Source organism: Nesoenas mayeri, assembly GCF_963082525.1.
Source record: "Nesoenas mayeri genome assembly, chromosome: 10".
In the NCBI taxonomy this organism is placed as follows: domain Eukaryota; kingdom Metazoa; phylum Chordata; class Aves; order Columbiformes; family Columbidae; genus Nesoenas; species Nesoenas mayeri.
In genome coordinates, this window is record NC_137560.1 from 6,705,130 (window position 1) to 6,720,127 (window position 14,998).

Genomic DNA, 14,998 nt, shown 5'->3' on the forward strand with positions numbered 1-14,998 from the left:
AGGGATAAAGCTCTTTCTCTGGCCCTCAGAAGAGCGCTGGGAGAATGGTGGTGTGATGAAACGCATCCTTCCCAGCCTGCAGGCAGTTCTGGGGAGACAGAAAGCTTCCAGACCCTGTCTCCTTTACCTGAAAAGTCAGCCGTGCTTTGAGTTAGGGAAACCCGGGCAGGCAGTGTGACAGGGGCTGTAGGTGGCCACCAGCACTGACGCCTGCCTGCCAGCAGCATCCTCCATGCCTGGGGCAGCGGCCAGCTGCGCGGTCGCAAACCAGAGGTGCCGTATCCCAGGGTGTGCAGCTGGGATGTGGCAAGTCTCTGGCTGATCATCAAGGTCTTTGTGGTCACCTCCTTCTGTGCTGGAAAGCAGAAATAAATACGAAATTGGGGATTGATGCTAAAAAAGCATCATGTCCTCGTGGTGGACCTAGCCAGAGAAACACAAGGTGAAACAGAAGGAAGCCTAGGGAAATGTTGTCTATAAAACAAAATGCTTCTGTGTGATTTTGCAAAGCCCTGCAGTAAATCTGAGGTTGGATACGTCACTGATCTATAAAAGGCAGGCAAACGTTGCATGGGAACCACTGAGGTCAATCAAGACAAAGGAGCCAAGGCTGAGTGGCCTGGAGACCCCCTGCCTGCGCAGAGCTGTGTGCACCCTGATGGCAGCGATCAGCCTGGCCGCCGGCAGGGAACCTCACATTGAGGGGCACACTGAGCCTCCCGCCCTCTTTGCAGCACTCTGAACTGGGGAGCGGGGTGTGGGTGTTGTACCCTGCTTATGGGGTGGTTCTGCCTCATGCAGTCACAATCAAAAACAGCAAACAGGGACAGGGTGGAGAAAAACAGCAGGTATGAGAAGTTTTCTGTTGCCTTTGCATTCCTCAAGGGTTCAGTTCTGGTTTGATCCTGTGTGCAAGTCTCTTGGCACCAGCACCACAGGGTGCTGAGGGCTGAGAGGTGCAGCTGGGGTGAGCAGAGTCCTGCAGGGGTCTCCTCCCCATAGTCACCCCAAAACCAGGGAGATGGTATGGGTGGCCTGGAGCAGGGTGACGGGAAGAGTCTGTCTCTGAGCCAGTGAGTAAGAAGATAGTCTGTTGAATGGAAAAGGAGAATGTAAACCTTCCTTGAGTCTGTAGGCTCCCATGGGAGATGATTTCCATGGGTCATGTTGCTGCAGAAAGTAACTGAAGATGTCAAAGAACGCCATATGTAACCAGGCTCTCCAGAGCAGACCTTTTTTATATGAACTCTAGAGGAGACAACTTTCCTTTTTCCTTTTTCCCTTCCTCTCAGTGCAGTGAGCAGTTTAACAGGACGGGTTTTTTCCCTTCCTTGGAAGCACTCTGCCTGGGCAGTGCTGGGAGCAGGTAGAATTCTCTTCCAGGTCTCATTTGGTAACTTCCAGGTTACCAGAAATCATTAACAGAGCAGGATTATACAGCCCACATCTGCTTGTAGAAACTTCTCTGTGGGAATTGCCTCGGACACTTGCTGTTACCCTGACTGGTTCCCTGCAAGGAGGCTCTGCCCCAGGGTACAAGGACAGGGGACAGGACCTCGAGTGACTTTGTTGGCTTGGCTGTGGTTTTTCTGGTTGCCTCTAACCCAGCGAGCTGATGCTGTGCTGGAAGGTGCTGCAAGCTTTGCCCTGGGACAGAGAGGACAGGTTTGTCGGGAGATAGAGGAGTGAGGTCCCATTTGTACAGCCAAAGTGTTCCAGCGGGGAAGGGTGGGAGCGAGGAGAGCTGCAGCCCTGCCGGCTCATCCAGCCGCGTTATCAGGATGCAGTCGGATGCTTCGGCTGCTCCTTGCCCAGCACAGGATGCTCAGCCAGGCATCAAGTCCTCTTGCTACGGACTTCTGGCACCAAACAGGGCCATTAGGCATGGGGGAACGTTGCCCAGGCTGGGATGTGATAAGGCAGCTGATACATAATACGCTGTAGCCTCTGGATGGAGCGGGCTGTGCTGCTGAGAGAGGAGAAATGCATTTCCTCTCCGGGTCCGGCAGGACAGCTGGTCTGCTTGTGGTGAACCAAAGCCACAGAGCCCACCCCGTCCAGGTTTACTGGTCTTTGTAAAGCCTCCATAGGTCACTCACCACAACTCCAAAATGCTTGCTGGGGGCCGAAGGGTGGGGAGGAAAACCTTGTGCTGATAACTGGGGAGGCTCAGCTGCCTTGCAGGGTGCAACGAGCCTTGCAAACAGGCAAGGAGCTTTAGTGCAGGGCACAGGTGGGGAGGCTGCTGGCTCAAACTGGGGTCCCTCAGCAGAGCGTCTTCATGTTCCCAAAGAGCAGCTGTGTCTCCTGGCAGTGGCTGCCTGTCCCTCAAGGGCTTGCAGAGAGGGACGTAAACCTGGGACTGGGGGCTGGCCTGTCCCACTAACCCGCAACAGCTCCTTGGTTTGAAACCCCTTTGGCCTCTGCAGTGTTGTTTTGGGACTGCTCAGGCCTCCTGATGTGCTGCCCCCTCCCAGCCCTTGGGTCTGACAAGTATAGTTGGGCAGCACCTTTGTTGCTGGGCTAAGGAGGCAGGGATGGTGCAGGAGGCAGGGGTGGCGGAGGAGGCAGGGATGGCAGAGGAGGCAGAGGTGGCGGAGGAGGCAGGGGTGGCGGAGGAGCAGGGATGGCGGAGGAGGCAGGGATGGCAGAGGAGGCAGAGGTGGCGGAGGAGGCAGGGATGGCGGAGGAGCAGGGATGGCGGAGGAGGCAGGGATGGCGGAGGAGGCAGGGATGCCCGTGTGCTGCCTGTTTGCCAGGCCTTAATGTCTGAGCCTGGGTTTTGCGGGGAGGAAAGGGGAGGCAGGATCTGGCAGGCTGAGCCAGGAGTTGGGCTGAATTGTTGGGTCCATGCCAGAGACCCTGGCTGCCTTCAGCCGGTATCATTCCCCCGTTTGCCTGCTAAATAATTGAGCAGATTTTCTATTAAGCCTCCTTTGGAGTGCGCTAATGGAGCAGCGTTGGCCAGGGCTTGTGTAAGAATCCTGGCAAGATTGAGCAGCAGAGGAAGGATGGTGAGGCTGCTGGTTCCCTGCATGAGAGGGCACGTTGTAGTTATTACTGGGCACATCAGTTGGAACAGGCTTTGTGGAAAGCAAGTGACCATCCCAGAGCAGACATGAGCCGTGTTGTACCAAGGCTCGGCTGCCACTCTGCTCCTAGTGTCAGTCTGAAGGGTTGGGGCACATGCAAGGAGCCGGTGAACTTGTCTGTGGCACAACTTTATAAGAAAAGACCCAAGCAGCCTTCAGGGTGGGTCTCCCAGGGACTTCTGCCCGAAAGATGGAGAGGACAGAGGGAAGAGCAGTGTGGTCACCAAGAACATGGTGGTACCAACCAACAGAGCACAGGGTGGGGATCCATGCTGTGCCAGTGGGGTGCTGAGCATGAGCCATGGGACCTGCCAGGAGGAGCAGCACTGGGCTGACATGATGTTGGGGTAATTCTGGCTGGATCTCCACACTCCATTGCACAGTACAGAGGTGCAGAGGGGTGGACTGGCAGGAGGGAGGAGACAGAGGTTCCCTGGGCAGAAGCAGCACACTGGTGAGCAGGAAGGTGAGGAGGCACGAGGGCAAGTGGGGAAGGCAGGCTAAGCAGACTGTTCAATTGCTAGATGGTTTTGGGGTCACCTCCACTGGAAAAGTCACAGCAGATCCCAGTCTGCAGGTTACTGACCTCAGTCTGGCCAACTGCCTGTGTGCTCAAGCCCTGCTGGGATGCTGGGGACTTGGCTGGTCCCCCCAGACGTGGTAGTTCTCTGCAGTCCTGTAGGACACTGATTACTGATCGCTCAAACACTGATGCTCCTTCAACAGATGTTGATGAGTGAGCTGTGGTGGAAAGAGATGCAGGAATAGACATTTCATGGATCACTCAGTTTAAAGGGGTCATTGCTGCCTTGCCTTACAAACTTAGAAAATGAGTGGTACTTGAGTTTTGCAGAGATCAGCGTGAGTGTGAGCCAGAGCACAGAGGAATTACTAGCTCAGACGAAGGTTTTGCAGTTAAAAAAGGAGTCTGGCCTTACTGATCTGTTTTTACGAGCTGCCAGCTCCAAATGCTGTGTTGTGGGAAGTGGGACTGCAAGGCTGGGGCCTCTGGGCCCCTCCCAGCTGTCGGGCACACGCTGGGTGACAAGAGCGGGTGTTGTGTTGGCCAGCACCAGGCTTCGCTGCTTCGAGCTCTTGGGAAAACTGCGATCATAAGGAAAGGATCCAGGTCCAACCATGTACCTTGTGTGTCCAGCCCTGGTGGCAGGAGGACAGGGAGGGACTGGCAGTCAGCGTGTCCCGGCTGAGATGAGAAGTGCCAGGGCAGACAGGAGTCAGCGTTGGAGGCTGGTCCCCAGAGCCGGTGCTTCATTCCCGTGTGGGTCTCCCCGCGTGCCGGGGACACCGTGCTTCATGCTGAGCTGTTACTTTACCCTGCGGAGGCACGGAGCGGGAGGCTGGTTTGGCAGCAAGCAGGGGCTGTAATGGCGCGGATGGCTGCCGGGAGAGGACAGTGTATTCCTCCGGGACCATCCAGTACATTCCCCAGCTCCTGCCTGTCAGGGAGGCTGTGCTCATGGCTGTTCATCCTTACTGAGATATTTGCCTTCCAGGCTGCTCAATGAACTGCTTCAGCAGTTTGAACTGCCTCGCCTTGCTCGTTGGAGCAGCAATGTGGTGCGGGGTCCTTTCTGAGCATCAGAAAGGTGTGAAATGCAGCAGCAGGAGGATTTTCCCAGGTAAAGACAGTGAGGAGCCCTTGGGAGCAGCACTGATACAACCCTTGAGTGTGCCTTCACCTGCAGGGATAAGAGAGCTGCAGCCAAGCTGGAAGTGCTCTCCTTGTCTTCAGGCTGGTGTGTCTCTGGAAAAGCCTTTGGGAGCTTTTCTTATGCTGCAGTTGGCCTGATCTTTCGCTGAGCTTCAGTCACTAGCCTCAGCTGAAGATGCGGGTTTGCAGGAGCACTAATGCCCAGGAAGCTGGTGTTGGCGTCAGGGAAGGAAGGAGGTTGTGAGGAGCCCTACAAGGACAGTGACAGAAGAGCAGTGGGTGGGTAACATGTCACCTTTCCTCTCAGAGCAGGACGCGGTGCTGAGATGCAGCATGTGCTCCATCGTGGGCTCAGCACCACCTAGGCAGGCGTGTGCCACACTCGGGGCAGTGTCCTCACTGAGTTTGGACCTGGGCCCTCTTGGCTGGGTCTCTTTTCTTTCCCAGCTGTTCCCAGGGCAAATTCAAACCATCCTGCCTGTGAGATCCCTGCCCGGGTGCAGGGGCAGGGGATGGCATTGCCTCAGCTCCATCCTCAAGGGGCAGGGTGCTGCTCACCACCCATCCGTTCGACACCAAAGCCCCTCATCACCCCTGGCAGCACCCCAGCGTGGCTGGCTCGGCATCCTGGGCTTGTCAGGAGCTCTGTGATAACATGGGGTGACAGGGACGGCAGCGGTGGGCACGTGGGGAGCGAGGGCACAGGCTGGCGGGGCTGTCACTCCACATCCCATCGCCTTCGCCAGCCGCTGAGCAGCAGCCGCGGGGCAGCGGGACACGGATCGCATGGAGCTGCAGCAAGGTCGGTGTCAGGTCAGCACTGAGTGGCTGCATCTGGCTCAGGAGAGTGGCTCTCCCGAATTCTCTGCCCTCCTTGGATCGGTGAGGGGTTTCTGACAGGCGCTTTGGGCATGGTTGACTTCTTGCTGGGAAAAATGCTGCTTGTTCCCTAGCTGAAAAAGTTGAAGGGCGAGTGCTGGCAGTGTCCCAGAGCTGCAGGGACCTTCCCCTCCCAGCGACAGGTCTTGGGGCCGGGACACATGGCTGTGGGTCCTGGTGCCCATTTTTGGGTGGTGTCTGAGCTGTACTCCTGCCTGTGAGATGGCCCTGGCAGCTGTGTGCTCCTGCTCTGCTGTGTTGGGGGCCAGCAGATATGGGGGACACCCTTACCCCTCTGTGGGATCGGGCAGGTGTTTTGGGGGGGCAGAGCCGCCCCCTGCACCAGGGTGATGCATGGCTGGGTGCTGGGGAGAGCGGTGCAGGTGTGCGGTGAGGTGGGTGGGCTCCAGCTGCGAAGGGTGTGGGGGCTCAGCCAAAAACAGGACCAGTCCAACCCCCGTGGGTCTCCCCAGGGTGCCTCTCCCCACAGATAAATCCTGCTTGTCCCTGTCAAGGGCTGGATGTGCCCGTGTGTTGGTGGGTGCTGCTCCCTCCCCTGCTCCAGCCATCACTGGAGACCTGCCCTCCCAGGGACAAGCCACCCGTCACTCCTCTCGCACCATCCCTGGACTCCAGCTCCATCTCAGCACATTTAACCCCCTCACCAAGGCCGACCTGACACTGTTTGATGGGAACAGAGGCTGTGAGCCCAGTGCAAATCCCCTGGCTCCGTGTGCCGCGCCAGCAGGAATCTGGGGCTCCCTCAGACCCCCAAACTCCTGCTGCTGTGCTGTGGGACGCGAGGCAGCTCTGCACCACTGCCCTGCGAGGACAAGGAGACACTCAGCCCAGCGTGAGCTTAAAAAAATAGGCATTTTTATTCCAATGTAACTAAAGAATTACGACCCAAGAGAGGAGAGGATTACTCACATTTATCAATAGGCTTATTAGATTACTGCCCAAATAGCTGTGCTGTAGCAGTGCGTTTGTCCGCCTCAAGGAGAAGCAGTGGAGGAGGGTGGTGCATTCGAGACCTCATCGTCCTTGGCGGCACGGGGAGCTCTGAGCAATGCGGGCGCTGTATCACGTCACCTAATCCTGCCTTGACTATTTACAGCTTCTCGGGAGGCAAAAGCTTGTAACATTTGCTTGGCTGCGTGGCTGGTTGGGCACCGAGCTCCATCGCTCCTGCATGGCCATGTTTGGGGAGGGGGCGACAGGGTCACGATTCCCCCCCTCCCAGCTACAGTATTGGAGACCCACACAGGCTGGGAGAGGACAGTGGCACTGCCGTCCCCAGGGGCCCTGGCATGAGTGAGGACAGCGTCCCACTCACCACGGCTGTTGCCTGGCTGGGGGTCCATGGTGGTGGCACCAGGTTGGGTGTCACATGCGTGGGGCCATTTCAGACTGCCGGCCCAGGTGCCACCGTTATGGAGTTTGTCTGGCCAAAGCAGGGGCTCCTCAGGTGTGCTGGGTTCAGCCGCCTTGCCCTTGTGCTAACGAGGCCATTGCCAGTGGCTTATGCGAGGAGCTCTTGCTGGGTACCAAGAGGCCCCTGGCCCAAAACCCCGCAGGAGCTGATGGCTGAAGCAGGTATGGGTGATGCCGGTCACCCTCACGGGTTGCAGTCAAGCCTGGAGTTCGGGGTGCCTGATAATCCTGCAATAGAGGAAAACAGCTCTCAGGAGGCCCCGGCTCTCCTCCCAGCTCTGCCCCACTAGGACACGATGGGGGTGTCTGAAAAGATAGAGCTGATGGACTCCGAGTCCGACTTGAGCTGCAGGACCTTGGGGTGCTTGGCGTCAGGGAAGTCCTCGCCGAGGGCCAGGCGGATCTTGCCGTTCTGCGTCTCCCTGAGGGGCTCAAGGAAGACGACGTGCTTGTTGGCGCTGACCTTGCGGTTGGGCGCGTCGGTGGCGGGGGGAGTGGTGCTGAGGATGGAGGACTGTGCGCTGCACTCCTGCGGGGGGCTGGGCGAAGCCGGCTTCTTGCAGCAGCTCAGGCAGCGGCAAGGCGTGAGGTACAGGTACACCAGGATGAGCACCAGGCTCACGATGCACCCCAGCAGGGTCGTGAGGCCGGTGCTGAAGGTCTCCCCATCCGGCTTGGGGTAGTGGACCGTCACGTTGATCTCGCACAGCCTGCTGAAGTTGTGGGTGCTGTTGATGGCCAAGCCCACGTAGACCCCTGAGTGCCAGGGCTTGGCAGCTGCGATCTTCAGGCTGCCATTGTGGTAGAGTTCCAAGGAGCGGTTGCTGTTTCCTGGGTGTTTGATGGGCTCGTGGTGAGGGGAGATCCACATGTAGGTGGTGGCTGTGGCTGGCAGGCTGGTGTTGCAGGCGAGCAGGAGGGTCTGGCCCACCATCACAGGGTAGGGCACGGGGTGCACGTCTTCAGGGCCCGCCGAGCAGTTCTCGAACATGTGGCTGTATTTGAGGAACTTGATCAGGGACCGAGGCACATTGTCGGACAACTTGCAGGTGTGTTCCTCAAAGAAATCTTTCACAGAGCTGAAACCTTGCTGCTTCCAGCGCTGGAGCATCAGGTAGAGTGGGCAGCTGCACCTGACGGGGTTGTTGTGCAGGTACAAGCCGTTCCTGATGTTTTCGGGCAGAGCGGCCAGCTCCTCCACAGGAATGCTGCTCAGGCTGTTGGAGGAGAGGTCCAGCGTGCGGAGGCTGTAGCTGCCCAGCCCTTGCACGGAGCGGAAGGGGAAGGTGGTCAGGTTGTTCCAGCTCAGATAGACTTTCCGCAGGACACTCAGTTTGGCAAAGGCATTCTCATCCACTCGTTTGATGCGGTTGTTGTAGAGCAGCAGCTCCTCCAGGCTCACCAGCGCGTTGAAGTAGTGCGTCTCGACAGCGTGCAGGTGGTTGGAGGACATGTCCAGGTGCCGCAGGTAGGAGGCATTGTGGAAAGCCTGCGGAGAAAGATCCTTAATCTGGTTGTGGCTGATGTGGAGGGCCTCGAGGTGCGGGAGGGCGGCCAGCCAGCGGTCCTGGAGCTGGGTGAGGGCGTTGTGGCTGAGGTCCAGCGTGGCAGTGGTGGGCGGCAGCGCCGAGGGCACGTCGTGCAGCGTCAGCTGGCTGCAGCTCAGCAGGTCGGAGGTGCAGATGCAGCCACGGGGGCAGCCATGGGGCGGCGGGGAGGTGCGGGCAGCGCGGCCCTGGGCGCACAGCTGGAGCAGCACCAGCAGCTTCACCACCCGTGGCCACAGCGGGTCTGTGGGCACCCGCGGGGACATTGTGCTGCGCAGGAGCCTCTGTGCAGCCTGGTGGCACAGCCACGCTCAACCAGATGCAAGAGAAAACGTGCCACGGTCCTCCCCGCTCTCCCCCGTGCTGTCTCTTACCAAGCGCCCACAGACGCCCCTTTGCCCCTCGCGAAGGAGGATCCTGATTCCAGACGCAGGGTTTGAAAAGAGTTAAAGGGTGGCATCGCCCTGCCCGGCTCTGCTGCGCCTCACGCCAGGCTGCCGCGTCCCTGAGCTCCGGCCGGCCGCACGCTGCCCGGCGCCCGGGTGCGGGGGGGCGGCTGGGAGCCGGTGTCTGGCATCAGAGGGCTGAGACGCTCCGGTGTTTCAGCGCCGCATTTCGGGCTGGGCGAACGCCTCGCTGCCTTCCAGAGCCACACATCCCTGGAGCGCAAAGTTTCTTACAGCTTGGCGCCACCGTGGCGCATCCCTCAGGTACATCCCTTGCTCTGGCCCCCGCTGACCCTCATCTGGTGCCCGGCTCCCTCACAGCCAGCGTCTCCCGGAGAGCTGGGCTGGCTGTGGGCGCGCGGTCCCGCTCCTGCCCCTATTTACGCTCCGGGGTGTGCGGCGTGTGGGCTGGGCAGGATCCCATTGGTCCCCGTGGTGGCCGTGGCCGTGGCCCTCCCTTACCGCCCTATGAGTGGGCAGGGCGATGCGCAGCCGGTGCTGGTCCTGTGTGGTCCCTTGTCCCCAGGGATGCTCAGGGCCACTTTGCCGACCTTCCGGCCTCACGGATGTGCAGCCACCGTCCCTCCCGCTGGAGAGCGGCACGCTCGGCTGGCTGTGATCCGTAAGGCAGCTGCACTGGCTGCTCTGTGACCGCCCAGCGTCTGGGAGGATGCTGGAATAAACCCGCCCCGGCAGCAGCTCTGGGAGCCCCTCGTGTCCAGCCCTGCGCCCAGGCTGGAGCGGGAATGGCGGTCGTCCCCGGGCACCCGCTGCTCAGCGCCCAGTGGTGGGTCCTTCCCGCTGCTCTCGTCCCCACCACCCCCTGCACGAGCCAGCAGGGACTCCCCAGCAACCCCGGCCGTGGGGCGAGCAGGGCGGGATGAGCCTTGTGGGGTCCGCAGGGCAGCGGGGCTGCGGGCAGGGAGGGAGTGGCCGCAGGGTGAAGGACATGCAGGAATGTCATTACCCAGCGCCCGGGTGTGTTAGTGGGAAGCCAGGCTGGGGAATTCGTTTCCATTAGGGCAGCAAAAAGCTAATTTGGCTGCTGCGGCTGCTGCGCACCAGGGGCTGTTAACCCCCTGCGCCCCGACCCCGGCTCTGCCCGGGCTTGTCCCTCACCCTGCTCGCCTTCTGCCCAAGGGCCAGCATGGAACCAGTGCTGCTCCCTGCCGAGGGGCAGCCCGTGGCACTGGTGCCTGATGGAGACGCTCCTCACGATGCCCTTCAGCTGTCCTCGCTGTCCCTGCTGATGCTTGAAGCCAGGGAGAGCCACAGCTTCTCCCTCCTGGCTTGTGGGGGCACCCGCTTGCCCTGGGGGCACCTTGAGCCATACCCAGGGTGCAGGGGCCACAGCCCCACATGAGGCTGGTGCCCAGCACCGCTTTTGTTACCCTTGCGGTGCTGTGAAATGGGGTGCTGACTCCTTCACCCCTCAGCTCCCTGTGCTCCCATGTGCAAGGGCTGCAGCCTCAGCAAGTGCTAATGCACCATATTGATCCCCAGAGCCTGCGAGTGGGGGTGTGGAGAAGGAGGAGGAGGAGAAGGAGGAAGGTTGCTGCCCTTCGGCTGCATTTGAGCATGTTTCCCCCGCTCAGTGCTGCCAGGAGCGGAGGGGGTCACCGGCTGGGGATGCAGCCAGGTGGCGTGGTGACCACAGGGTGTGCTGTACATAGGGCTGAGGCTTGACTGTGTCCTTTCGCAGGGCTGAGCGTGCGACGGCGGTGCTGCTGGCAGACCCCTGCTTCCAGCTGCGCTCCATCCAGTACCTGCTGGGCCACGCCGAGCCCTTGGCCCTGGCGGCTGCTCCCCCAGTCACGGACAAGCGCCATTTCTCCCTGCACACCTGTAAGTGTTGGCACCGCGCTGGGAGCTGGGCTGTGCTCACCCCCTACCAGTCCCCGGCCATGGCTGGGATGGGGCTGCTGGTGTCTGCAGCCCCTGCAATGTATCCCAGCCCCTTTAGTCCTGGGGATGGAGGTCCATGTCTCCCCTGCTGTCCCCCAGTGGTGGCACTTGGGATGGGGCTGCGTCCAGTGCTTCTTTTGGCAGCTGTTTTTGTCCCAGTGCAGTACCCGATGGCGAGCTTGCCGTCCCCAGCGTGAGGATTCCTGTCCCCCAGCACCAGGCTTCCTGTCCTGCTGGTCCACGAATCTTGGACAGATTTAATAGATTACATTGCAACTAAATCTATATCAATGTTAATTTTTTTCCCAGACTCTAGGTGCTAGGCACTCTGAAATGGTGTTTCTGCCCAGCAGAATGGGTTACAAAGAGGGGATGACTTGCTGTGTAGAGGGCCAAAAGAGACTAAGCCCTCCCGAGCAGCCTTGGGGCAGCCCAAGGGTCACATTTCCCCTCTGTTCCCACAGACACAGACTACATCAGTGCCGAGGAACTGGCGAAGGTGGACAAGATGCTGAGCCACCTGAGCGAGGAGTCCAAGCAGGCGGCTGCCACCACACTGGTGAGTCCCCCAGCCTGGTCCCAGTGCTCAGCAGCAGCCCCGGCTCCTGGCACAGCTGCCCTGGGACACAGGGTCTTTGCTGCCGCCACTAACTGCCTGGTGCCCCCCCACAGCCCACCAGCGAGGAAGATCTGTGCCCCATCTGCTATGCACACCCCATCTCGGCCATCTTCCGACCCTGCTCCCACAAGTCGTGCAAGTGAGTAGCTCACGTGTACCCCTGCACCCGCCCAGGGTAGCTGCCAGCCCCTGGCCCCCCCATACTGTGCGGGGAGGAGCTCACGATCTTTCCTCCTCTGTCCCAGAGCCTGCATCAACCAGCACCTGATGAACAACAAGGACTGCTTCTTCTGCAAGGCCACCATCACAGGGGTGGACGACTTCACCAAACCAGCCAGCTCGTAGCACCCAGCCCCGCGCCACGGGCTTCCCATCTGAGCGGGTGGCCCCCCACCACACACCCCCCCAGCTCCTCTCCTCCTGCAGAGTCAGGACCCAGCATGGTGTGGGGTGGGGGCTGCAGGGAGGGGGAGGCCCAATGCCAGGCTGTGGGCACAGTGTCCCCTCGCCCAGTGCCACGGCAGCCTCTGCCCCACGGGCCTTTCTCAGGGAGGGGAGCCCGAGGCCTGGGCTCTGGGGCAGCGCTGGGGACACACGGCGGCCCCGGGGCAGGGGGACCGGGCTGGGGGTTCGGGTTGTTAACTTGCCCCTGGCTGGGGGCTGATTTCATGAAATGCAGCATTAAATTATTCTTCCTTATGTGGCCTGTGATGTGGGGAGCGGCTGCCAGGCCAGCGCTGGCGAGTGACCCAGCGCTGGCGAGTGACCCAGCGCTCAGGCTGTGCTCGGATCACACTCAGCAGTGGATGGAAATATAAATATTTAATCCAAGCAGAGCTGGGAGTGCAGCGCCCACCGGGGGCTGCTACATGATGATGCGCGGCTCCGGCACGGACTCGGCAATGGACTTGTGGGGCAGCACATTGGCCCCGTTGAGGTAGAGTTCGTCGTTGACGATGACGTCCTCGCCCAGAACCGTCACGTTCTCCATGCGCACCTGCCGCAGAGAGGCCCCGTCACACCTGCCCCGGCTTGGGGCTCAGTGCCACACTCCTGCCCGCAGGCACCAGCACGTCCCTCCACGCCTTCAGCCGCAGCCCGAGGAGGCAGGAGGGCAAGAACTGAGCCCTGATCCCCATGGAGACACCCGTGTCCTCACCCACTGCCCCACGGAGCAGCTCCAGCCCACGATGCAGGACTCCAGCCAGGAGTGGGAGCGGATGCGGGCCCCCTGCAGCACGGTGCAGCGCTTGATGCGCACCCCGTCCTCCACCACCACACCAGCCCCTATTGTCACATTGGGGCCTATGACGCAGTTTGCCCCAATCTTGGCGCTGGGATCCTGGAAGGAAGAGGGGCCGCACTGGGGCTGGGAGGGCAGCCAGAGCTCTCGGCACAGCCTGTGCCACTGGCCCAGCGTGTGACGTAGAGCACAGCTCGAGGACAGCGGTGGGAGGACAGCAAGAGCCCATGACACATGCCTGGGGCCACTGTGCTGGGGGCTGGCACTTACCACCAGCACGTTCCCCACAACACCCGGCCCCGAGTGCAGCTTCTCAGGGTGCTGAGCCCGCAGCGCCTGCAGGTACATGCACATGCCCGTGAGGAAGTCTTTCGGCTGCCCAATGTCCATCCAGAAGCCTGCAGGGACATGGCCATGGTGACAGCCCCCACTGCTGGGGCAGCAGCACAGGCGAGACCCCTCCGTGCTGCCCGCACCTTGCGCAGGGCCTTACCCTGCAGCTCCATGGCGTAGAGCTGCCCCTCCTGCGCCATGGCCGGGAAGATCTCCTTCTCGATGGAGGTGGGGCGCAGCTGCGGGGACAGGGCACAGGGCTGAGCGGGGACCCAGCTCCCCCGCCTCACTCGGCCCGGCGACCCGGCCCCTACCTGGATGCGTTTCAGGATGCCGGGGCTGAAGATGTAGAGCCCAGCATTGATCTTGTTGGACACGAAGACACGCGGCTTCTCCACAAAGCGACAGATGCGCCCGGTGTCGGGCTCGATCACCACCACACCGTACTTGGCCGGCTCCTCCACGCGGGTCACCACCAGCGAGCCCTCACCGCCGTGCTGCCGGTGGAATTGGGCCAGTGCCGCGAAGGGGAACTCGCAGATCACGTCGCTGTTGAGGACAAAGAAGGGCTCCTCGCCCTCGGCCAGCAGGTCCCGCGCCAGCGCCAGCGGCCCCGCTGCCCGGCCACGAGTGGTGCCGCAGGGATGGGGTGAGCCCAGTGCCCAGGTCTTCCTGGTGTCTCTGTCCCACCAGCCCTCCCAGGTCACCAGTGCCCCTGGATCCTCACCCACCTGTGCCATCCCTGGTCCCTCCCAGGGCTGTCCTGATGTCCTTGGTGCCCCTCCTGCTGTCCTCGGCCCTCCCAGTCCTACCCAATCCCACCCATCCTGCTGCCCACGGTGTCCCCTCCCAGTGTCCCCAGCCCTACCCATACGCGCACTGCTGTCCATGGTGTCCCCTTCCCAGCGTCCCCAGCCCTACCCGTACCCATCCCGGTGTGTCCCCCCCGCCCAGCCCGCCCTGCTGTCCCCAGGCGCCCTCGGTCCCGCCCCTGCCCGTCCCCTACCTGTGCCCAGCGGCTCCTTCTCGTGGGACAGGGAGATGCGGATGCCGAGCTGCGGGCACAGGGTGAGCGGCGTGTGCAGGGCGGGTCGTGGGGGGAGGCTGGGGGAGGTGGCGGAGCCCTTACCCGCTGCTCCTGCTCCCGCATGGCGGCCTCCAGCGTCTCCGACATGTAGCTGACCGCCAGCACCACATGGCTGACCCCGGCCTGCGGGAGCGCGGGTCAGCCGGCGGCGGGGCGGCCCCCGCGCTCCCCGCTGCCCCCGCCGCGCCCACCTGCCGCAGGGCCTCCAGCTGGTGCAGCAGCACCGCTTTGTTGCAGAACTCCACCAGCGGCTTCGGCCGGCTCAGGGTCAGCGGCCGCAGCCGCGTCCCGAAGCCGCCGACCAGGATCAGCGCCCGCATCCCCCCGCGCCGCGCCCGCACCGACACGTCAGCGCCGCGCGCGCCGTGCGCGTCACCGCCGCCAGACACGCCCCTCGCCCGCCCCGGGTCCAGCCGCCCGCCCCGGGTCCTATCGCCCGTCCCGGGTCCTATCGCCCGCCCCGGGTCCTGCCGCCCGCCCCGGGCCCTATCGCCCGCCCCGGGTCCTATCGCCCGCCCCGGGTCCTGCCGCCCGTCCCGGGTCCTATCGCCCGCCCCGGGTCCTGCCGCCCGTCCCGGGTCCTATCGCCCGCCCCGGGTCCTGCCGCCCGTCCCGGGTCCTATCGCCCGCCCTGGGTCCTGCCGCCCGCCCCGGGTCCTATCGCCCGCCCTGGGTCCTGCCGCCCGCCCCGGGTCCTATCGCCCGCCTCGGATCCTGCCGCCCGCCCCGGGTCCTAGCACC

The 14,998-nt window shown here is 61.9% G+C and overlaps 3 protein-coding genes across 4 annotated transcripts in view; 1 reads left to right on the top strand and 2 right to left on the bottom strand.

Moving 5' to 3' along the window:
• RNF123 (ring finger protein 123) overlaps window positions 1-11,939 on the top strand; it is a gene marked incomplete at both ends in the record, with an annotated part of 48,823 nt that extends 36,884 nt beyond the window's left edge. For both annotated transcript variants that reach the window (XM_080350608.1, XM_080350609.1), the window contains 4 exons: window positions 10,773-10,915; window positions 11,440-11,534; window positions 11,648-11,733; window positions 11,840-11,939. In XM_080350608.1, coding sequence (XP_080206734.1) covers window positions 10,773-10,915; window positions 11,440-11,534; window positions 11,648-11,733; window positions 11,840-11,939 — 424 coding nt within the window. The remainder of the gene's footprint in view (window positions 1-10,772; window positions 10,916-11,439; window positions 11,535-11,647; window positions 11,734-11,839) is intronic.
• On the bottom strand, window positions 7,364-8,979 carry AMIGO3 (adhesion molecule with Ig like domain 3; the record flags this gene model as incomplete). Its single annotated transcript, XM_080350526.1, has 1 exon — window positions 7,364-8,979. Exon 1 carries the CDS (start codon window positions 8,888-8,890, stop codon window positions 7,364-7,366), a length of 1,527 nt encoding a protein of 508 aa, XP_080206652.1. The 5' UTR covers window positions 8,891-8,979.
• Window positions 11,940-12,459: 520 nt separating the features above from the next.
• Window positions 12,460-14,577, bottom strand: GMPPB (GDP-mannose pyrophosphorylase B; the record flags this gene model as incomplete). The annotated part of the gene is made up of 8 exons (XM_080350635.1): window positions 12,460-12,591; window positions 12,754-12,936; window positions 13,108-13,235; window positions 13,331-13,409; window positions 13,485-13,786; window positions 14,177-14,225; window positions 14,300-14,380; window positions 14,449-14,577. The coding sequence occupies 8 exons, from the start codon at window positions 14,575-14,577 to the stop codon at window positions 12,460-12,462; spliced, it is 1,083 nt and encodes a 360-aa protein (XP_080206761.1).
• Between the last annotated feature and the right edge of the window lie 421 nt (window positions 14,578-14,998).